Source organism: Doryrhamphus excisus, linkage group LG12 (assembly GCF_037039965.1).
Source record: "Doryrhamphus excisus strain RoL-2023G ecotype Guam linkage group LG12, RoL_Dexc_Guam_v1.1, whole genome shotgun sequence".
Lineage (NCBI taxonomy): Eukaryota > Metazoa > Chordata > Actinopteri > Syngnathiformes > Syngnathidae > Doryrhamphus > Doryrhamphus excisus.
The window spans coordinates 21524258-21546216 of record NC_136368.1 but is presented as its reverse complement, the minus strand read 5'-3'; the positions used below and the strand labels follow the sequence as shown (position 1 = coordinate 21546216).

General features: G+C 44.2%; 1 protein-coding gene across 1 annotated transcript in view; it reads left to right on the top strand.

Annotated features, from left to right (window-relative positions):
* col4a1 (collagen, type IV, alpha 1) overlaps positions 1-21581 on the top strand; it is a 39475-nt gene extending 17894 nt beyond the window's left edge. The window contains exons 2-52 of the mRNA XM_058083104.2: positions 1546-1599; positions 2279-2368; positions 2464-2508; positions 2588-2632; positions 2706-2768; positions 3237-3290; positions 3392-3418; positions 3510-3584; positions 4465-4527; positions 4610-4645; positions 4721-4759; positions 8439-8531; positions 9236-9271; positions 9345-9404; positions 9495-9530; positions 9635-9679; positions 9818-9850; positions 11107-11167; positions 11256-11291; positions 11368-11514; positions 11587-11670; positions 11737-11820; positions 11923-11993; positions 12057-12248; positions 12315-12483; positions 12569-12661; positions 12735-12839; positions 13075-13172; positions 13264-13414; positions 13486-13599; positions 13698-13865; positions 13943-14032; positions 14182-14334; positions 14412-14510; positions 14648-14737; positions 15323-15462; positions 15571-15697; positions 15774-15854; positions 15953-16051; positions 16169-16219; positions 16315-16500; positions 16571-16704; positions 16802-16874; positions 16949-17020; positions 17133-17261; positions 17340-17438; positions 17499-17711; positions 17772-17949; positions 18033-18147; positions 19509-19681; positions 20312-21581. Of these exons, the coding sequence (XP_057939087.2) occupies positions 1546-1599; positions 2279-2368; positions 2464-2508; positions 2588-2632; positions 2706-2768; positions 3237-3290; positions 3392-3418; positions 3510-3584; positions 4465-4527; positions 4610-4645; positions 4721-4759; positions 8439-8531; positions 9236-9271; positions 9345-9404; positions 9495-9530; positions 9635-9679; positions 9818-9850; positions 11107-11167; positions 11256-11291; positions 11368-11514; positions 11587-11670; positions 11737-11820; positions 11923-11993; positions 12057-12248; positions 12315-12483; positions 12569-12661; positions 12735-12839; positions 13075-13172; positions 13264-13414; positions 13486-13599; positions 13698-13865; positions 13943-14032; positions 14182-14334; positions 14412-14510; positions 14648-14737; positions 15323-15462; positions 15571-15697; positions 15774-15854; positions 15953-16051; positions 16169-16219; positions 16315-16500; positions 16571-16704; positions 16802-16874; positions 16949-17020; positions 17133-17261; positions 17340-17438; positions 17499-17711; positions 17772-17949; positions 18033-18147; positions 19509-19681; positions 20312-20393 (4851 nt within the window). The 3' untranslated portion in view covers positions 20394-21581. The remainder of the gene's footprint in view (positions 1-1545; positions 1600-2278; positions 2369-2463; positions 2509-2587; positions 2633-2705; positions 2769-3236; positions 3291-3391; positions 3419-3509; positions 3585-4464; positions 4528-4609; positions 4646-4720; positions 4760-8438; positions 8532-9235; positions 9272-9344; positions 9405-9494; positions 9531-9634; positions 9680-9817; positions 9851-11106; positions 11168-11255; positions 11292-11367; positions 11515-11586; positions 11671-11736; positions 11821-11922; positions 11994-12056; positions 12249-12314; positions 12484-12568; positions 12662-12734; positions 12840-13074; positions 13173-13263; positions 13415-13485; positions 13600-13697; positions 13866-13942; positions 14033-14181; positions 14335-14411; positions 14511-14647; positions 14738-15322; positions 15463-15570; positions 15698-15773; positions 15855-15952; positions 16052-16168; positions 16220-16314; positions 16501-16570; positions 16705-16801; positions 16875-16948; positions 17021-17132; positions 17262-17339; positions 17439-17498; positions 17712-17771; positions 17950-18032; positions 18148-19508; positions 19682-20311) is intronic.
* Positions 21582-21959: the final 378 nt, after the last annotated feature.

Here is a 21959-nt window from a genome sequence, read left to right as displayed (position 1 = left end):
GGCCCCCTTCCAGTGCAGATCCTCAGGTTGGTTTTAGTTAAGCACACATGGGGCCCCCTTCCAGTGCAGATCCTCAGGTTGGTTTTAGTTCCCCTATGAAGCACACATGGGGCCCCCTTCCAGTGCAGATCCTCAGGCCGGTTTGGCGCTAACGTGATGTGAAGCACACATGGGGCCCCCTTCCAGTGCAGATCCTCAGGCCGGTTTGGCGCTAACGTGATGTGAAGCACACATGGGGCCCCCTTCCAGTGCAGATCCTCAGGTTGGTTTTAGTTCCCCTGTGAAGCACACATGGGGCCCCCTTCCAGTGCAGATCCCCAGGCCGGTTTGGCGCTAAGGTGATGTGAAGCAGGTGCGTGCAGCAAGAAAAGAGGTGAGCTGCAGTGAAAGGTGTTGAAGAGGGAAATGAGGCACATTAGCGAGGCCACACGTGAAAACAGAGAGCCAGTAGGAATGTCTGAGAGAGATTCCCATGATATTCCGAGACTGCGGTGCACATGTTGCTCCACTTATGGCTCGGCTGTGTTGCATGAAGATGGCGTGGAAGAGTAGAGATCAGCATGCAGGTTTCACGTTGAGCTGCTATTTGTTGCCGCTGTGAGAACGAGCAAGGCATTTCTTGTGGTCTTCTCCACAAGACTCTAAAAAGAGCATAGCCAGACCCCCCCCCCCCCTCCAACCCCTGACAGGGTCCTGGCCAGGCGCCTGGCACGTGAGTCCCGAAACAGCTGCACTATGGAAGGGGAAAGTGGAAGGGGAAGAGATGCTCATTCGTTTTCGTTCCCAGGGTCCGGCCTCTGGAGACCCCAGAAGAGAGGAAGCAGGGGGATAAGGGGGTGGGGGGGGCTTCTCAGACCAGCTGTGTTGATGTCCCGCCTGACATCAGTTAAGACAAATTGGAGAGATTTATGGCATTTCCCATCATATGGACCTTCTGTCCAGTTGGTTTAAAGCAGTCAAAGGAAAAACCGGAGGGACTTTGTACCTGTTTTTACTTAACATTGCTTTTTTTGTTTTATTGATTTACATTTTTATTAATTTTTATTTATTTGGCACATTCCAATAATTACACAAGTAATTGATTATATTTGTTGGAATTACATAAAATAATATGAATTGTAAAAATATATATTTATAATAAGAATTTATAATATATACATTTATAACATTTCTAATAATTATTCATAAGATTATTTACATGATAATGCATTTTCCATCATTTCTTTTTTCCAATTAATGTATATATATATATATATATATATATTTTGACATCTTGTCAATGGATAGCCGCTTTTAGCCTTGTTTTTAGCTCTGAATGAATGTACAAATGTTGTATTTTAATGCATCTTTTACTCAACTCTATTTGTCTTCACTGTAAAGCGTCTTTGAGTATTTTGAAAAGCACTATACAAATAAAATGTATTATTATTATTATTGATCCCGTATAGGTCTGGTCCTGCACTCTATGTTATACTGTAGCAGCCTAACATGAACTAATATAACTAGTATATAATATATAATAAAGGTGCTTCTGTTCTTCATCAGGGCTGCGGGGCATCATGTGGAAAATGTGACTGCAGTGGCGTGAAAGGAACCAAGGTAAGAACTCTTGTCATAATGTTAGCAAAGTTCTCAGCAATTTCACGCATTTCTGTGCTCTTTGAGGCCTCTGCCTTACTTCGCCATATTGACATATTTTTCGTGTCGGTAACAACAAGAGATAAGTTGGTAGGGTCAACGTGGGTGTCACGGTGTTCACAATCAAGCCAATAAACAGATTGGCTGAACTTTCCCATCTGTGTTGTTCAATGTCATGGAAGCCGCTTAACGGCTCCCGGAGCTCAAACCGCAACATTTCACACAACAGATGTCAATCAGGTGTTAAGTGTTCTGGAGGATTAAGTTTGATCCAAACATGATAAGTTTTCACAGCTAGCTGCCAGTTTTTTGGTTCTGTTTTTTTGCACTCCCTCTCCTTCTACTTCGAGAGCGCAAACAGCTCCATCGTTGTGTAATACCGCCCTCTTGTGGCAGATGGTGGAAATAACACGCCAGTGTATTTCGCTTGGGCGGAGGCGGGGCCTTTTGGGACTCTGATTGTCAACAAAACATTGATTGGAATGATAGATATTAGCTAATTCTTTACATTTTGGAGGGTGTTAGTTCGTAGTTATTCATTTTTTGGGCATTTTTGAGCACTACGATTTCACTACAAAAAATATTTTTCCTCCAGTGAACTTTACACTCAAAGATTAATAGACTGATTTGCATATCTCAGGGTGAGCGTGGACTCCCCGGTCTTCAAGGTAATATGGGATTCCCAGGAATGCAAGGACATGAGGGGCCACCCGGACCCATGGGTCCCAAGGTCAGCAGACACGAACACCATCCTATTCAAATGTATCATCTTCATAAACATATTTCTTGTCCATACGTAACTCCTCTATTTTATTTTCCTCTCAGGGAGATCCGGGTCAGTTTGGTGCTCCTGGAATAAAAGGAGTGCGGGTAAGCAACGTTGGGAAAAGACTGTACGGACACTTTATTGTGAATGAATGTTAAAAGTCATGTACTTGTCTGCTTGCAGGGTCCTCCTGGTCTTCCAGGATTCCCAGGAAATCCAGGTTTACCAGTAAGTGTGTATGCATCATCCTCATGCATTATTCCCATTATTCTTTCCAATCCTGCTCTTCTTCTTCTTTTAGGGAATCAATGGAAACGACGGTCCTCCGGGTCCTCATGGTATCCCAGGATGCAACGGGACTAAAGTAAGCTGCTGACTCTGGAATGTAGTCGTCCCTCGTTTATCCTTGGAAATTGGTTGCAGACTGGAACCGGCAAAGTAGGATTCGATATTAATAAATGGAATATTTGTATTCTTTTGGGATAGAAAACCTGTTTACCATCTTCTAAATAGATTTTTTAACATCATTAGAGCCCTCCAGACATGAAATAACAGCCCTATAGTCCCATTTACATTTATACCTAACATGTCTGAGTTTCAGTAGCCCGTGTTGTTAACATGTTCTTGTTGTGAGATCATTTAAACTTGCAGCAAACACTGACACCTAGTGGTCAATGTGGAATACTACATTGTCAATTACAATGCGTCATCTGCCGTGTATTTTACTTCCTTTAATTCATACTTGGAAATGCTTCATTTAGGACAACAATTAGCGGAATTAGCTTCATAATTATTACCACTTCCATGTTGTGATGTTTTTCTTTTCTTTTAGGGCGACCGAGGGCGAGACGGCAGTCCCGGCTTTGATGGTCTTCAAGGACCACCCGTAAGCGCCCCCACCCACCTGCACACCTGCACACCTGCACACCTGCATGACTGACCCGAGATCAGTTTGCTACATTTCATGGCCTTCTTCTCTCATTTCAGGGCATCCCGGGACTTCCTGGAATGAAGGTGAGCTGCAGTCATGTGACGCCAATATCCACCAATCACATCTCACCTTCCATGCGCCGTTTGGATCACAACGCTCATTTGGACTTTGCAGGGTGATCCGGGCGGCGTGATTGGAATTATTCCCCTAAAAGGAGACAGAGGACTTCCTGGTACACCTGGAATACCTGTACGTGTGTACCTGTGTGTACCTGTGTGTACCTGTGTGAACGTGTGTGTACCTGTGTGTACGTGTGTGTACGTGTGTGTACGTGTGTGTACCTGTGTGAACGTGTGTGTACCTGTGTGTACGTGTGTACCTGTGTGTACCTGTGTGAACGTGTGTGTACGTGTGTGTACGTGTGTGTGCGTGTGTGTACGTGTGTGTACGTGTGTGTGCGTGTGTGTGCGTGTGTGTGCGTGTGTGTGCGTGTGTGTGCGTGTGTGTGCGTGTGTGTGCGTGTGTGTACCTGTGTGTACGTGTGTACCTGTGTGTACCTGTGTGAACGTGTGTGTACGTGTGTGTACGTGTGTGCGTACGTGTGTGTACGTGTGTGTGCGTGTGTGTGCGTGTGTGTGCGTGTGTGTGCGTGTGTGTACGTGTGTGTGTGCGTGTGTGTACCTGTGTGTACGTGTGTACCTGTGTGTACCTGTGTGAACGTGTGTGTACGTGTGTGTACGTGTGTGTGCATGTGTGTACGTGTGTGTACGTGTGTGTACGTGTGTGTGCGTGTGTGTGCGTGTGTGTGCGTGTGTGTGCGTGTGTGTACATGTGTGTGTGCGCTCCTCTATTATATCTATGATTATGACTGGTCCACACATTCCATGAAACCTCTTTAATGATTGAAATGTATTCTCTATTCATTTCTGGTTGAAACTAGCCGTGATGGGATGAGGATTAAATCAATTCCTTGTGGGACATGTTGGATTGTGATAATATTCCAAACGTGTAAACGTGTAAATATACTTGAGTGTATTTGTTCAGCATGTCCAATAGAAATAAACCACGATCAATACAAGCTAAGCTTCTTCACGTGTGTTCAGACTTTAATCACATTCTGTTCCTCAAGGGATCCATGGGACCTCCTGGTCCCACTGGTCCACCAGGACCTCGGGGCTACATTGGACCTAAGGTGAGCTATTCCGGTTATGGTCCATCCATTCAATTCAGGAAGGTGTATAATAAATCGTGTTTTTATTTTCGCCATCTTACAGGGAGATCCCGGCCTGCCAGGACCCCCTGGAGAGAAGGTACATTTGGAAAAATAGGAGCAACACCCATTGTGAGAATATGGATTTCATTTGTTTGTTTTTTACTCCACAAAGGGTGACAGGCTGGCCTTTGTGAGCGAGAAAGGAGACAAGGTGAGTTTTTATTAGGATTTCTTTGACATCTGATTACAATAGCGCCGTCACAAGATCTCGTTCAGAACAAAACAGGCTTGCGTGATTAATCACACTATCAGAGAAGCTCAGCTCAACGGCGAACGGAGTGATACCTCCTGTCTGTCAAACAGTCTGTGTAGTGGAAGTGGGGTGGCTACTAGCTAGCATCCACATCCTGTAGGAAAAGAGTGGAGCCAAATGAGAAACCCAACATGTAACTCCCTTGGATGTGCAACCATCAGGCAGCATGTAACTACCTTGGATGTGCAACCATCAGACAGCATGTAACTACCTTGGATGTGCAACCATCAGACAGCATGTAACTACCTTGGATGTGCAACCATCAGACAGCATGTAACTACCTTGGATGTGCAACCATCAGACAGCATGTAACTACCTTGGATGTGCAACCATCAGACAGCATGTAACTACCTTGGATGTGCAACCATCAGGCAGCATGTAACTACCTTGGATGTGCAACCATCAGACAGCATGTAACTCCATGGGATGTGCAACCATCAGGCAGCATGTAACTACCTTGGATGTGCAACCATCAGACAGCATGTAACTACCTTGGATGTGCAACCATCAGACAGCATGTAACTCCCTTGGATGTGCAACCATCAGGCAGCATGTAACTCCATGGGATGTGCAACCATCAGACAGGATGTACAGTGAAGAAAATAAGTATTTGAACACCCTGCTATTTTGCTATTTCTCCCACTTAGAAATCATGGAGGGGTCTGAAATTTTCATCGTAGGTGCATGTCCACTGTGAGAGAGATAAACTAAAAAGAAAAATCCAGAAATAACAATGCATGATTTTTTAACAATTTATTTGTGTGATACAGCTGCTAATAAGTATTTGAACACCTGAGAAAATGAATGTTAATATTTGGTACAGTAGCCTTTGTTTGCTATTACAGAGGTCAAACGTTTCCTGTAGTTTTTCACCAGGTTTGCACACACTGCAGGAGGGATCTTGGCCCACTCCTCCACACAGATCTTCTCTAGATCAGTCAGGTTTCTGGGCTGTCGCTGAGAAACACGGAGTTTGAGCTCCCTCCAAAGATTTTCGATTGGGTTCAGGTCTGGAGACTGGCTGGGCCATGCTAGAACCTTGATATGCTTCTTACGGAGCCACTCCTTGGTTTTCCTGGCTGTGTGCTTCGGGTCGTTGTCGTGTTGGAAGACCCAGCCACGACCCATCTTCAATGCTCTGACAGAGGGAAGGAGGTTGTTCCCCAAAATCTCACAATACACGGCCCCAGTCATCCTCTCTTTAATGCAGTGCACTCGTCCTGTCCCATGTGCAGAAAAACACCCCCAAAGCATGATGCTACCACCCCCATGCTTCACAGTAGGGATGGTGTTCTTCGGATTGTACTCTTCATTCTTCTTCCTCCAAACACGCTTATTGGAATTATGACCAAAAAGTTCTATTTTGGTCTCATCTGACCATAAAACTTTCTCCCATGACTCCTCTGTATCATCCAAATGGTCATATGCAAACTTAAGACGGGCCTTGACATGTGCTGGTTTAAGCAGGGGAACCTTTCGTGCCATGCATGATTTCACATCATGACGTCTTAGTGTATTACCTACAGTAACCTTGGAAACGGTGGTCCCAGCTCTTTTCAGGTCATTGACCAAGTCCTGTCGTGTAGTTCTGGGCTGATTCCTCACCTTTCTTAGAATCATTGAGACCCCACGAGGTGATATCTTGCATGGGGCTCCACTCCGATTGAGATTGACCGTCATGTTTAGCTTCTTCCATTTTCTAATGATAGCTCCAACAGTGGACCTTTTTTCACCAAGCTGCTTGGTAATTGCTCCGTAGCCCTTTCCAGCCTTGTGGAGGTGTACAATTTTGTCTCTGGTGTCTTTGGACAGCTCTTTGGTCTTCGCCATGTTACAAGTTAAAGTCTTACTGATTGTATGGGGTGGACAGGTGTCTTTATGCAGCTAACGACCTCAAACAGGTGCATCTGATTCAGGATGATACATGGAGTGCAGGTGGACTTCTAATGGGCAGACTAACAGGTCTTTCAGGGTCAGAATTCTAGATGATACACAGGTGTTCAAATACTTATTTGCAGCTGTATCACACAAATAAATTGTTAAAAAATCATGCATTGTGATTTCTGGATTTTTCTTTTTAGTTTATCTCTCTCACAGTGGACATGCACCTACGATGAAAATTTCAGACCCCTCCATGATTTCTAAGTGGGAGAAATAGCAAAATAGCAGGGTGTTCAAATACTTATTTTCTTCACTGTAACTCCATGGGATGTGCAACCATCAGACAGCATGTAACTACCTTGGATGTGCAACCATCAGACAGCATGTAACTACCTTGGATGTGCAACCATCAGACAGCATGTAACTACCTTGGATGTGCAACCATCAGACAGCATGTAACTCCATGGGATGTGCAACCATCAGACAGCATGTAACTACCTTGGATGTGCAACCATCAGACAGCATGTAACTCCATGGGATGTGCAACCATCAGACAGCATGTAACTCCATGGGATGTGCAACCATCAGACAGGATGTAACTCCATGGGACAGCAGCTAGTTGTTGTGTTTTACTGATGGATTCATTCCAACAGCCAAGATGAGAACTAAAAGGGGTTCAAACAGATAGAAAATACAATCAATGACTGCTCACATAATACCCAAATATACAATAACATTATGTCTACAAATTGCTTTTCCTATCATTAACCCTTTTTCTTTACAATAGTGCAAATAAACTGGCCACATTACATAGATTTCCGTCAACAAACAACCATCACGTGCAACACATTCATGATTAACATTAGCTGCTACGGCTAACTGGACACTAAGACACGAAGAGACTGAAACGAAAATAATCCAAAACACATATACTGTACCTTAATGGCTGCACACATGCCTTAGGGGGGAATTATAGACATGATCTTTAACTTTTAGCACCTATTAGCTTTTGAGCTCTAAGGAGTGTGGCAACAACGGAGCTTATTTTCTATTGGTGTAACGACTAAACGTGCACGTGTGGAAACGACGATACATCCAGCCTTCGTCCTGACGTTTGCTTGGCAACATCAATACAAACAACATCGCAAAATGCTGTGCGTTCACGGAAAGTCATTGCAAAAGGAACGCAGAAAAGTCAGCATTTCAAGAAATGCTGCAAAGGTTTGACAGCACATCAGAAACGCCAATGCTGCAATTTTACCAAGTGAAAAAATGACATATTAAAGGAAATATTACGTTATTGTGATATGGTATTATTATTAGCATTATATATGATCATAACAGCGCTTTATTTGGTCTCAGAAATGTCATTTAGTGTCAATTTGTGGGACGATAAACATTTCAACACCCACCTGCATTGTTTTGTGATGTGGTTGCCCTCATAAACGCTAATATATGGCACTAGAAATCCCCCCCCCTCCAAAAAAAAATGTCATAACTGTTGAAATGTTTCTCTGATACTCATACACGGCTAAAATATATTTGTCGTTTATTGTATTTGTTGATACTGTTTTCTAATGAGGACATTTTTTCCCTTTCTAAAGTTATTATCTGACAAATGTTTGTTGAGTCTACGATGTTTCCTTGGATTACCTCTCAGTCTACCGCTACGAGTCACATGGTTGCGTCTGTGCAGGGCGAACCAGGGTTCCGAGGCCCACCCGGGCCCCCTGGACCCCCGTCTCTGGGAGTGGAGGGTCCTGGCACCGAGTACATACCAGGACCGCCGGTACTTCATTCACGCTTGATAGCATCATTTGTTTTGTTGTTATCTTTGTCAATAAGTAGTTTCTTATCTATCTATCTATATCCTATATCCTATATCCTATATCCTATATCCTATATCCTATATCCTATATCTTATATCCTATATCTTATATATCCTATATCCTATATCTTATATATCCTATATCCTATATCCTATATCCTATATCCTATATCTTACATATCTTATATCCTATATCTTATATATCCTATATATCTTATATCCTATATCTTATATATCTTATATCCTATATCTTATATATCCTATATCCTATATCTTATATATCCTATATCCTATATCCTATATCCTATATCCTATATCCTATATCTTACATATCTTATATCCTATATCTTATATATCCTATATATCTTATATCCTATATCTTATATATCTTATATCCTATATCTTATATATCCTATATCCTATATATCTTATATCCTATATCTTATATATCCTATATCCTATATATCTTATATCCTATATCTTATATATCCTATATCCTATATCTTATATATCCTATATCCTATATCTTATATATCCTATATCCTATATCTTATATATCCTATATCCTATATCTTATATATCCTATATCTTATATATATCCTATATCCTATATCTTATATATCCTATCTCCCGTATCTTATATCTCCTATCTCCTATCTCCACAGGGAAACAGAGGCTACCCGGGCGAGAAGGGAGATAAAGTTAGTATTTAGTAGATGTCTCTATCAGACATGAATCATAATGATGTTTCATCAATGTCATGTTGCCGTGCAGGGCGTTTGCAATATATCCCAGAATGGCGTGAAGGGGGAACCAGGCCCCCCGGGACCGATAGTAAGCGGCAGAAAAACCGATTCCTGCAATTGTGTGGCATTCATGGAATGAAAATAAAAAAACACGTTTGCATATGATTTCATTTCTTAGGGCAAACCCGGCAAGGAAGGAGAGGAAGGGCGGAAGGTAAGAACACATAAGAGACACATTTCTACTGAATATTTTAAATATGATATCATATGATATGAAATATTTTTAACATCTGTAAAATGTAATACATTTGTTTTCAGGGAGAAAAGGGCTTTCCTGGAAATCCTGGCTATCCTGGACTTCAGGTAAACAATGCAGCTATACAGTAGCTCGTACAGTAGCTTGTACAGTAGCTTGTACAGTAGCTTGTACAGTAGCCTGTACAGTAAGAAAACACTTCATGACTCTTATAATATCTGATGGGGATGTATGCTTTTTGCTAGGGTGAGAAGGGGGAGAGAGGACCCCCCGGATACGTAAGCTATGGTTTTTATTTCTACTTTTTAACCCACGATTTATGTATCATATAACAATTTTAAACTATTTATTGTGTAACCAACTCTCGTGCCTTCACTCTTTCTTCACACTTCAAGAATATGAATTACAAATAATGTCATTTTTGTGGTTGAATATTGTTAGTCATTTAAGCAAATGTTACATATTTTTGATTTTTTTTAAATTAAGCATTGGAGCATGAAAATGACTAAACCTACTAAAATATATAAAGTCACACTTTTTTTCATAGGTTGGCTGTTCCTGCCACTTATACTCCAGAGCGACTTATACATGAAAAAAGTGTTTATGTTCCATAAACACTGGACACCTTTTGTGTTCATGTTTATTTTTAGTGTATCTGAATAAGCATTGTGTTAGCATATCTTCCACCTATTCAGCCTGTTCTCTATTCTTTTATTCTTACAACTTGCCTTCCAAGATGGCGTAATGTCTGTTTGGGTCATAAAATAAATGCCACTTATACTCCAGTGCCACTTATGGATGTTTTTGTCTACCTAATGATGCATTTTTGGCCTTGTGCGACTTATACTCCGGAGCGACTTATAGTCCAGAAAATGCGTTACTTTCAAAAGACGCATTGAAAGACATTGAGGCTTTTATTGCAGGTTAGCATAACGACGGGGGTAATCCAACCCAAACTGAAAGTCAACTCTGAGCCTCCGATGTCCATTCTTGCTCATTCATAGTAGTACAAGTCTTATTTTTTCTTATTATGGCTACGATATTATATACTATATATTGAGTAATATGAGTAATGTGAGTGTAAAGGTAACTATAGGGGTGCTAATTCATGTCTACAGGGCTCTAATAATGTTACAAATCTGTGTTTTCAATACTCTAACTATGAAAATATTCAAGAAGACAATTCACTTATTGGGTGTAGAACAGGGGTGGGCAAACTACGGCCCGGGGGCCACATGCGGCCCACCAAGCATTTGAATCCGGCCTGCCAGTTGGTTTCTACGTAATAATAATTCAAGGAAAATTATAAGCATAAAATAGAGTCTGTGTGTGTGTTAAATATCTGTTCAGTCCATACAAATATTGAAACACTTTTCAATATTCAAATATTTTCATTATTATGGTTTCCTGTCGCTACTGATTGGGTAGTAGTACATGTTACATGTTCCTGCCTGATAAGAAGGCAGTAACATGTACTAAATACTAAATATAGTTAGAAGCACTAAAATATGCTTCTTGGTCTTGGGGTTTACAGGCCAGTGGCGCCCCTGGTCCCCCTGGTCCTCGTGGTCTACCTGGGCTACAGGGAGAGAAAGGTAAAACGATGCCCTCAACAAACATACCACTCCTAAAACGGCCCCCCAGTCCCTTATGCTTAGTCCCCGTCTTGTTGTGTTCTTAAAGGATTTGCTGGTCCCCAAGGAGAAGCAGGCCCACCAGGTCAGCAACCTCATGGTCCTTCACAGCCCCTCCCAGATTCACCTTGGTGGTACTAACATCATCTCTTGGTCTCCAGGACGTTATCTTGAAGGCCCTCGTGGGGAGACCGGCCAAAAGGGTGACATGGGTCAGAAAGGAGACCAGGGTTTAGAAGGTGAGTCTCTGGTCGGACCCCCGGGACAACCAGGACCAGAGGGACCCCCAGGACTTCCAGGACCCCCAGGTATGCTACATTGTCACGCTGACTTTGACGCAGATTGTCTTCCTGTCTTACGTGTGTTTTGGGATTCAACAGTTGACCCCAATGAATGCGACGTTGCAAAAGGCGCCCCGGGCCCACCCGGACCCCCGGGGCTTCAAGGGGAGCTGGGACAGAAAGGTGCACACAATGAAATCCAACTTTTATCTTTGACTCCTGTAATATTCACATGATCTTTTTATGCAGGAGACAAAGGGGACGCCTGTGTTCAGTGTGAAGGGTTCGGACCCCCAGGAATAGCCGGACCCCAGGGCCTTAAAGGGGAGCGAGGTAAGTGGCTTTGCTTCTTATGCCATATGAGGCCAATTACTAGTGGGACCTTGGAGAAGGTCAGCAATACAGAGGAAGGATTGGACATGTTCCTGTTGCTAGGTCCTCCTGGTCCTGTGGGAAGCAAAGGAGACAAGGGTCAATCAGGAGCCCCGGGATCTCCAGGAAGACCTGTAAGTAGCAGCTAAAATGTTTTGGTCAATATGGCTCGTCTGTAAATATATTTGAATATTTAGGGCCTCAATGGCAGTCCCGGTTTGATCGGGGAACCGGGTGCAGTTGGAGCACCAGGAGATATTTTTATCGCCCCTGGTCTGAAAGGGGACAAGGGTTTTCCCGGGCTGGCTGGTTCACCAGGACAACCGGGCCTGGATGGGCAACCAGGGAGGGATGGCCTTGCCGGAGTGCCGGGCCACAAAGGAGAACCTGTAAGAGAACTTGGAGAGAACTTGGAAAACTGTAGCCTTCATTCATTTGACACGTTTTACTTTCAGGGCAAAGACGGCGTCAAGGGTGATCGGGGACAGATCGGAGACCCTGGTCTTACAGGCCCGCCAGGGGACAGGGGTCCTCCAGGCCTGCCGGGCTATGGGCGACCTGGTGTTCCTGGGGACAAGGGAGGCCAGGGGAGTCCAGGTATTCCTGGATCACCCGGAGTCCCTGGTATGACATTCCAGTCGGGAATTTTTCATACGCCCTGCTACAAGGTTCTGAAAACTCACATGCAAAATATCTCATTTGTGTCCAGGTGCCAAAGGTGAGCCAGGTAAAGGGGTGAGCACCCCTGGACCACAAGGGGTACCTGGACCAAGAGGGGAGACCGGCAGAGAAGGACTCCAAGGTGAAGATGTTGTCTGTTCGATGGGAATTTGACGGAATCAGCCTGTTTGATCAAAGCATCTCGTTGGCTGCAGGGGACAGAGGTCTCCAAGGAGACCCTGGAATACCCGGTTTTCCTGGTCAAAAAGGTGAACAAGGGCCTCCTGGAATTGGATTTCCCGGCCCGACTGGTCCCAAAGGTAGACTTTCCACGCTGTTCCTATTTCTTCCGTAACTTCCCATACATTGACTGGTTCCTCCGTAGCCATGCCAATCTTCTCATGGAGCGCCACGTATTTTGGGAGTTGGATCATTTTTTATTTTAGTTTGGGAATTTTGTCTTTATGATGTTTGACATTTGCTTATTTTCTTTCTTTGAAAAGATGTTGTTCATATATAAACATGATTTTAGACAGGTTATGCTTATATTTCCAGGAATCAGTGGAATTCCAGGTGCTCCGGGATTGCCAGGAGAGCCAGGAAGACCCGGGCAGGATGGTATTTCTGGACAACCTGGTCCACAGGGACTAAAAGTGTGTCATATTCACGATTTTCAAGCAAACGCCTGATGGACTTCCACGTTTTTGGAATAACGAATCTAAATCATCTCCCGTTTGTGGACAGGGTGAACCAGGAATGGGGCTCCCAGGCACAAAAGGCTCACAGGGTCCTCCTGGAATTATTGGCTTCCCAGGTGAGAAAGGTAGCATGGGACTGCCTGGCATTCCTGGACAAGAAGGCGTAACAGGACCACCAGGACTTCAGGGGGTCAAAGGTACCGTACTCTGGTCATGTGGTCTCGATGAAGGACCCCAATACTGTTACGATCCTTTCTTTGGGTTTTAGGTAGCATGGGCCCCCCCGGGCCTCCTGGAGTGGTGGGGTTACCAGGGGCTCCAGGAAAGGGGTTGCCAGGTGCCCCCGGACCACAAGGACTGTCTGGAGAGCCTGGTCCATTTGGTATGTACAAAGTTCTGGGTTTTTTACTCATTTGGATCCAATAGGAATATTTTCCCTGGTAATTTTGCAGTATTACTACATAGTGCGTGTACTTGTAGGTAGAGTAGGCGAAAAAGGAGAGAAGGGCCATCCAGGTCCTCCTGGCCTCGACATGCCGGGGCCTCAGGGAGAAAAAGGAGTTTCTGGCTTCCCGGGAGCCCCTGGTGTTAAAGGACTGCCAGGACCACCAGGCTTACCAGGAAGGGATGGACTGATAGGAAATCAAGGTGACAAAGACTTGTAATAATAATAATAACTCCTAATAATCTGGTGTCAACTTGTGTGTCCTGTGTTTGTTGGCCAGGTGTCAAAGGTGAAATGGGAGTCATTGGGACTCCAGGATTGCCAGGATTTCCCGGACCAGCCGGTGTACCTGGAAGTCAAGGCTTGAGAGGTGATGAATCATAAACAATAATTGATGTACATCCCACTACGGGTGTCCCAAGTGGGATGGGTCGCTACCCGGTTCCGTAGCTGGTTAAGGGTGATGGTGTTTGTACTTCTGGAAAATCAACATTCCCATTTCCAACATGTCTTTATCAGGTGATCCTGGTGTTCCTGGCTTACGAGGACAAACTGGAGACACTGGACCTAAAGGAGAGAGGGGGGAGCAGGGTCTTCAGGGACCTCCAGGGAACATGAGCAAAGTGGACATGGAGCATATGAAGGGGGAGAAGGGAGACATTGGAGACCCAGGTGGGAACGCCCGTGGAAGTCCATGCAACATGAAATTCCACTCTTGTCTCACACCAGATTGTTCTCTCACTTTTCAGGAAACCCTGGCGTCACAGGACAGAAAGGCTATCGTGGACTACCGGGAGACCCTGGAATGCCGGGCAAAAATGGAGAAGCTGGATTACCCGGACAGCCAGGTCTCAATCCACATTCCCAACATGACGCATGTTGATGGCAGGATTAGAATTGAAGAAGAACCAAATGCCTTTGCTGCACGTGTCGGATGGTCTGTGGAACTTCTAGTTGAGGGTTTTCTTTGGTTCATGTGTCTCAGGTGAAAAGGGGGACACTGGGGTTCCTGGAGAACCAGGCAGTATGGGGCCACCAGGACAGAAGGGCACGGTGGGAGAGATGGGAATACCAGGTAAGCTAATTGCTAATATCAATAGGCATGTCACATATTTTATTATTTGAAGTGAATTTCAGCAGAGTAGGACTCTTTATTCATAAATCAAATATTTCCATACTTTAGAACATAGAACACCAATTTAGGACAATCAAAGTATGTTTTTTTACATTATTAGAGCCCTGTAGGCATGAAATAACACCCCTATAGTCACCTTAACGCTTATATTACCATTATTGTTCACATAATCCAAGAAAATACGCCATTTAAGACATTAATAAGACTCGTGGTCGTGTGTGTTGTAATAAACGTGTTCTGGATGTGTGGAGGACAGGAAGTGATGTCAGAGGTTGAGGTTTGAGTTTTAGCTTGGAGTGGCTAAATATTATGCGCCAATATGCCTAATATTTTGACTAATAATCGCTGGGAGTCCATCACGAAACGATGATCATTTATTCATTTGGTAAAATGGTGATAGAGCGACGCTGCCAGGATCAAACCACAAAACGGCGAGGGGGCGTGTCCACTCCAGGAATGAATGGGATACCCGGATTGCTTCATTTGGACACAAATGGAAAACAAAAACTCAATTTTTTGTCTTAGGTCCAATTGGACCGCAGGGTCCTAAAGGAGATGTAGGCACACCAGGACATCCTGGTTTCAGAGGCACGGATGGAGAGAAAGGAGAACTGGGATCGCCTGGTGAGCCGGGTATTGGTCTCCCAGGATTTCCAGGAGAAAGGGTAATCTACTTGCTGGAATGATACTTTTATTAGGATTCCAAAAACGATGAGCTCTTATGAGCCTCTCCCTGGACTTTACATGGCGCCTTATTGGTTTTCCTCTCCAAGGGTACGCCCGGTCAACCAGGATTCCCAGGACCACGAGGGGAGAAGGGTCAGAAGGGTCATGTGGGAACACCCGGCATGCCAGGACATGAAGGAGTGAAGGGAGAAAAAGGATTCCTTGGGACTCCAGGTCAGATTTCCAAGTGTGTTGTTGCTCCAAATATCCAAGAAGATGAAAAGTTTGATTCCAAATGTGATCCATGTAGGCCAGCCGGGCATACCGGGCGAGAAGGGTGTTGCCGGGCTACCAGGGTCTGCAGGAGAGCCTGGTCGTGATGGTCGGCCCGGTAAGGAACATGTCTATTCCTCAAATATCCATGCAAGTATATATTCAGCTCCTGTTCCCGAAAGTTCTGAAATCCTTGTTGAACTTCTTCTCCATCAGGTGAGGGTGGCTTGCAGGGACCACCTGGTTCTCCTGGAGAGAAAGGAGACGCTGGTGTAGATGGCATCCCTGGATCATCAGGGGAGAGAGGCGATCCAGGTTCCTATGCCTTTTAGCGCTTTAAGAACCAGTCCAAAGGAACATATGGAAATATATAAGTATAATTATAAGTAATTATACGTATATACTACTTATAAGTACAATTATCTACTGCAGGTTTACCTGGACTAAGTATTCCGGGACCCCCCGGAGAGCTCGGTAGCAAAGGTGCAACTCCCTTCCATGGTTGAAATAAGCCACAATTCCCGATGATAAAAGAGGTTTTAACTGTGAGAACATCTCCCGTGTGGCTTGATCTCCAGGTGACAAGGGTAGTCCTGGTTTTCCTGGCACCCCAGGTTATCCCGGCGTCCCTGGTATCAAAGGTGACAAAGGGCTTCCAGGACCACAGGGGCACCAGGGTGAACCAGGAGGAATCGGACTTCCAGGAATCTCTCTTGAGGGCCCTAAAGGAGATCGGGGGGATACAGGACAACCTGGAGAACCAGGTCTACAGTCCACCTACAGGAAGAAGATGAAGGCCAGATGTATAATCTGCATTCCGTCACTATTTAACAGGAAGTATAGGAGCTCCAGGACCTTCTGGTGTTCCAGGACGAGACGGCCATCAGGGAGACAAAGGAGATCAGGGTTTGCCAGGTTTCCAGGGAGAGACGGGACAAAAGGGTGACCCTGGTGGTCCTGGATTCCCCGTACGTAACGTGATACAGGAGATGTGCCGTTAACGCTCTCTTGAGGAAAAAGCTCTGCAGGTTGTCGTCTTTAGCTTTGCGTGCTTTTTTTGTCCAGGGGCAACCTGGTCTTCCAGGTGTTCATGGTCCCAAAGGTGAGAGGGGTCTTCAGGGTGTGCCGGGCTTCCCAGGTGAGTAGAACTCCACCTTGGTCTGGTCCATGAAAGCAAACATCTTCTAAAGAAAGTGCTGTGCTATTGTCTAGGCACAAGGGGTTCTTCTGGGGACCTGGGATTTAAGGGAGAACTTGGAGACAGAGGATTGCCGGGAGAAAAGGGTAAGATGATTGACAGCCATCTGCTGATCCTGTTGAAGGTCATGCGGGCATTCCTCCTGGACAGATCAAGGTCAGCTACGCTATCAAAGTACTTGTCTTCACCGTATTTCAGGTAATGTGGGTCTCCCTGGTCCCCCTGGCCCACATACCTTTATCAAAGGAGACATTGGCCAACAGGGTACTGTGGGCTTACCAGGACCACAGGGTCCATCTGGGTTGCCAGGACAGAAAGGACAACAAGGTGACGATCCAGTGGAATCATCTGGAAGGTCTCCGCCTGCCTACTTGAAGAACTTTATGTTCATGTCCATTTTCCCAGGTGTGACTGGCATTCCTGGGCCAAAAGGAGACGACGGCCTCCCCGGATATCACGGCCAGCCAGGATCCAAAGGAGAACCCGGTTTACAAGGACCACAGGGTTAGAAGACCGTATCATATCAATCACATCCTCACAAGTATTAACGTATCGGGGCTTTAGGACCAAGAGGGTATCCCGGCCCTCCGGGACCTGATGGTGTTCCAGGACAAGTGGGACCGCCCGGACCCTCCTCAATGGATCACGGTTTCCTGGTGACTCGTCACAGCCAAACCGTGGAGATTCCAGTTTGTCCTGAAGGCACCTCACCCATTTATGACGGCTACTCTTTGCTCTACGTGCAAGGCAACGAGCGCTCCCACGGCCAGGATCTTGGTGAGAATTCCAGACAGGTGAGGAATATGGAAGGAGGTTTTTTAATCCTTGGGCTTTCAGGTACGGCGGGTAGCTGTCTCAGGAAGTTCAGTCCGATGCCCTTCCTGTTCTGTAACATCAACAACGTGTGCAACTTCGCCTCCCGTAACGACTACTCCTACTGGCTCACCTCGCCCGAACCCATGCCCATGAGCATGGCGCCCGTCACCGGGGAGAGCATCAAACCCTTCATCAGCAGGTGTGCCACTCTTGTCGCCATCGTGTTCTTCATCGTGTTCTTCATCGTGTTCTATCGTCACTTCCTGCCGTATCCGTCTGCAGGTGCGCCGTGTGCGAAGCCCCGGCCATGGTCATAGCGGTCCACAGTCAGACCATCATGATCCCGCCGTGTCCTTACGGCTGGGACTCCCTGTGGATCGGATACTCCTTTGTCATGGTGAGCCAGACGGGATCAGGTGCTTTTGGATGCTAGCAGGATGTTTACGGGATCCCTGAAGGGACAAAAAGCCCAAAATATCATATATAATATATTTTGACCACGCAAGGCGACTTTGGTTCAAGTCCTCGTTCGCCTTGGCTGCTACGATCCGTTCCATGCCACTGATCACGAGGGTGGAGGAAAATATCGTTTTGGCCATATATGGCGATACTTCTTTCCACGATACTGTATGCATATGCATATTTTGATGCATTTCTCCTAGACCGTATATGGTATTTGTTGAAGTGCAGACACGGCAAAGGTTGCTTGGGATTTGAACGTAAACCTGGGATGGTTAGGTGGCAGCACTTCCGTAGTCAATCAGGCAAGGACGTTGAAGGAGATGGACGAGTGAAAGGTCCAGTTCAACATGGCGGAATGCCAGCACGTAACAGCGGCCCCTGCGGCGTACGAGGCTGAAGTGTGGACACATTTTGGATTTCTACACAAAGTAGGGTGTGCACAAATTGACAAAAGCCATGCCGTTTGGAAAATGTGTCCCAAATCTGCCAGTCCACTTAGCGAGACACCATGAGGACCTGCCGCTAGCAAGCGATGCCAAGGTACTTTTGTATACTACAAAAGTACTACTGGGATATTGCAGCTGTTTTCTTTTTCTAATTGATATGACTATTTAGTTCAATAATGCTTATTTATTTATTTCAAGCATCCTAAAAGGACTTTTTACTGATGTTAGTTACTTTGTTCCACAAAAATACTCTTGTGATGGTGGATAAGTCAGGGACTGGATACTCTGCATTTTTTCACAGCTAATAGAATGGGAACATTTGAGCAAGATCTTGACACATCATTCAATTATTTGTTTTTTTTGTAAATTTAAAGCTGGATGTTTATTTATCCAAATGCTACACTTGAAGTTTTTACAGAGGAAAGTTAGTGATACAGCATAACATACTGTTCTCATGGAATAAAAATGTGTTTAGTAAGTTCATATTGCTGCTGTCATTCACTTTTTCCAGGAAATCATCTTTAACTACAAGAAAAAGCAAAAAAATATCATCTTGTTAACAGTATGGCAATATATGGCCATATATGGTGATATATGGTGATATATGGTGACATATGGCGATATATGGCGATATATGGTGATATATGGCGATATATGGCGATATATGGTGATATACGGTGATATATGGCGATATATGGTGATATATGGTGATATACGGTGATATACGGTGATATATGGCGATATATGGCGATATATGGTGATATACGGTATCGTGAGCCTGGTATGGCGATACGTATGGTACGGCCATATTGTTGCCAACCCCTACTGATCATACCCTATGTTTGTGTAGCATACCAGCGCTGGTGCTGAGGGATCAGGCCAGGCTCTGGCCTCTCCCGGTTCCTGCTTGGAGGAATTCCGAAGTGCACCGTTCATTGAGTGTCACGGTCGTGGAACCTGCAACTACTACGCTAACTCCTACAGCTTCTGGCTTGCGACCATCGAAGACAGCGAGATGTTTACGTAAGTAATTTTAACATCATGAGATACTGGCAATGATGATGAATGATAATATCACAACAATAACAACAGTATCATGATCTTGGAAATAGAATGATAGCATGACAATATTTTAGCGACTATATACCAACAATGTCATATTTTGGCAACAGTATCACGATATTTTAGCAACTACAACAACTGGGTCATGATATTTTTCAATGAAATCATGATATCTAGTATTTTAGCAAAGGTAACCACAAAACAACAATATCATAATATTAACGATAATAATAACTATAATAATTAGGGATGTTCGGATCAGGATTCAAACGGATGTATCACACCCTATTTTGGCCATAATTCAAATATAACAACAACATTAGGAGGATTTCTTCACAATGATGATCGTATAGCAACATTAATAGTATTGGAACAAGACCCGAGTTCAATTCCACTCTCGGCCATCTCTGTGTGGCGTTTGCATGTTCTCCCCGTATGGCTCCACGTCACTTCCTGTCCGTTCCCCCTTTTCCCTGCTACAATCCCAGAACACATCTTTTCATGGCGACACATGCAAAGCGTCGTTGATAGGATTGGAATGTGATATCGGAATGTTACCATGAAAGCAACCTGTGACGCTTTCATCCCCAGGAAACCCGTCCCGACGACGCTAAAAGCGGGAAATCTGCGAACCCACATAAGCCGCTGTCAGGTGTGCATGAAGAGGACATAATCATCAAGACATCTGCGCCCCCCTCCCCACCTCCAACCAACCACCGTCGCCATCCCGACTTCCCTACACTTGGCTTCAAAACTTCCTCGTGTCCGAGGACGGTGCTATTCCCTGCATGTGTGAGAGCGGGAGAGGGACGGAGTTTGAACTTGTACAAACCAGAACATAAAAAGTGCCTCTTTGCTCCACGTGGAACACTCGTACTAACAATGATGGCGCCCCACGGTTTACCGCTGCACTGAATACATGCCCCCCCCCGCCCCGCCCCCCCCCCCATGAACTGGTAAACTAGTCAGGTGCTATTGAATCTTCCGTATTATCTGCTTTATTCCAGTTTCCCCTTTGAAAGCTACTTGTTTCTAGCATCCAATCACACTATTGTTTACACTCACTGATAGTAAGGATGGGACTTACCACTGGCTACACCACCATTAGCATTAGCATTAGCATTAGCTCAGATACGTCTAACACGCTTCCTGTTGTAAATATATTCTATTCCTACTTCAGCATATTCTCCTCAGGTTGTTATTGAGTGCGTGTCTGTGTTATTAAATCCATTTTATTTATAAGAGACTGTCGGGATTCCATTCATGCAGGGGTTCAATTTGGAGCTTTAGCCCACCGAGTACCAGGACCACTGCCACACTGAAAATAACTCAGACATTACTAGAATAGACTTGTACATTTAGGAGAAAAAAGTCTTAATTTTGTCTTTGCTCAAGGGCAAAGGCCACAGGTCCTCCCTTTTCATAGGTGTCTCAGGCAATGCCTGTTATGGAATTATTTTGAGAATAAAGTGGGAAATTTCCCAGAAGAAAAATGTAACTTTATATTACAGGCATGAGACATGATAACTACTCCTTTTTGCTGCCACGTTATGAATAAAAGCTTGCCTGAATCAAGACGAAAATTTCCTTCCCTCCTGAAGGGCTAAGCTCCATTTTCACTCTGGCGCAACTTTGTTGTACATTTATGGTTTAATCTCATAGTATTATACTTTCTGACTTAAAGTTGTAAATTATTCTTTTTTGTAAATTTATGACTTAATTTTCTTAAATTTGCGATTTTTTTTCTCATCAATTTATGAGAAAAAAGTCATAAATCTATGAAAATTATTCTGGTAAATTTATTTTATTTAACTTTTTTCTCGTAATTCCCGACTTTAAGTCAGAAATTTCTGAGAAAAAAAGTCATCATACTATGAGAATAAAATGGTAAATGTACAACAAAGTTGTGTCAGAGTGAAAATAGAGCATCGTCCTTCAGGAGGGAAGGACATTTTCCTCTTGAAAATTATTCTTGTAAATACACGACTTCATTTTCTTAAATTTACAACTTTATTCTTGTAAATTTACATTTGTTTCATAAATGTACAATGTTATTCTCATCAATTTTGAACTTTATTCTCAAAATGTCATAGTTTTTCATGTGGCCCTAATACTCCTATTTATATATAACATTTTGCAAAACAGCACGTGAGTGAATGTGTGTTTGCTCTTTGGTCTGCTTGAATTATGAAAAGGTTGAAAATTTGTGTTAGCCCAAATTTTTTTTTTTTAGCTTTGC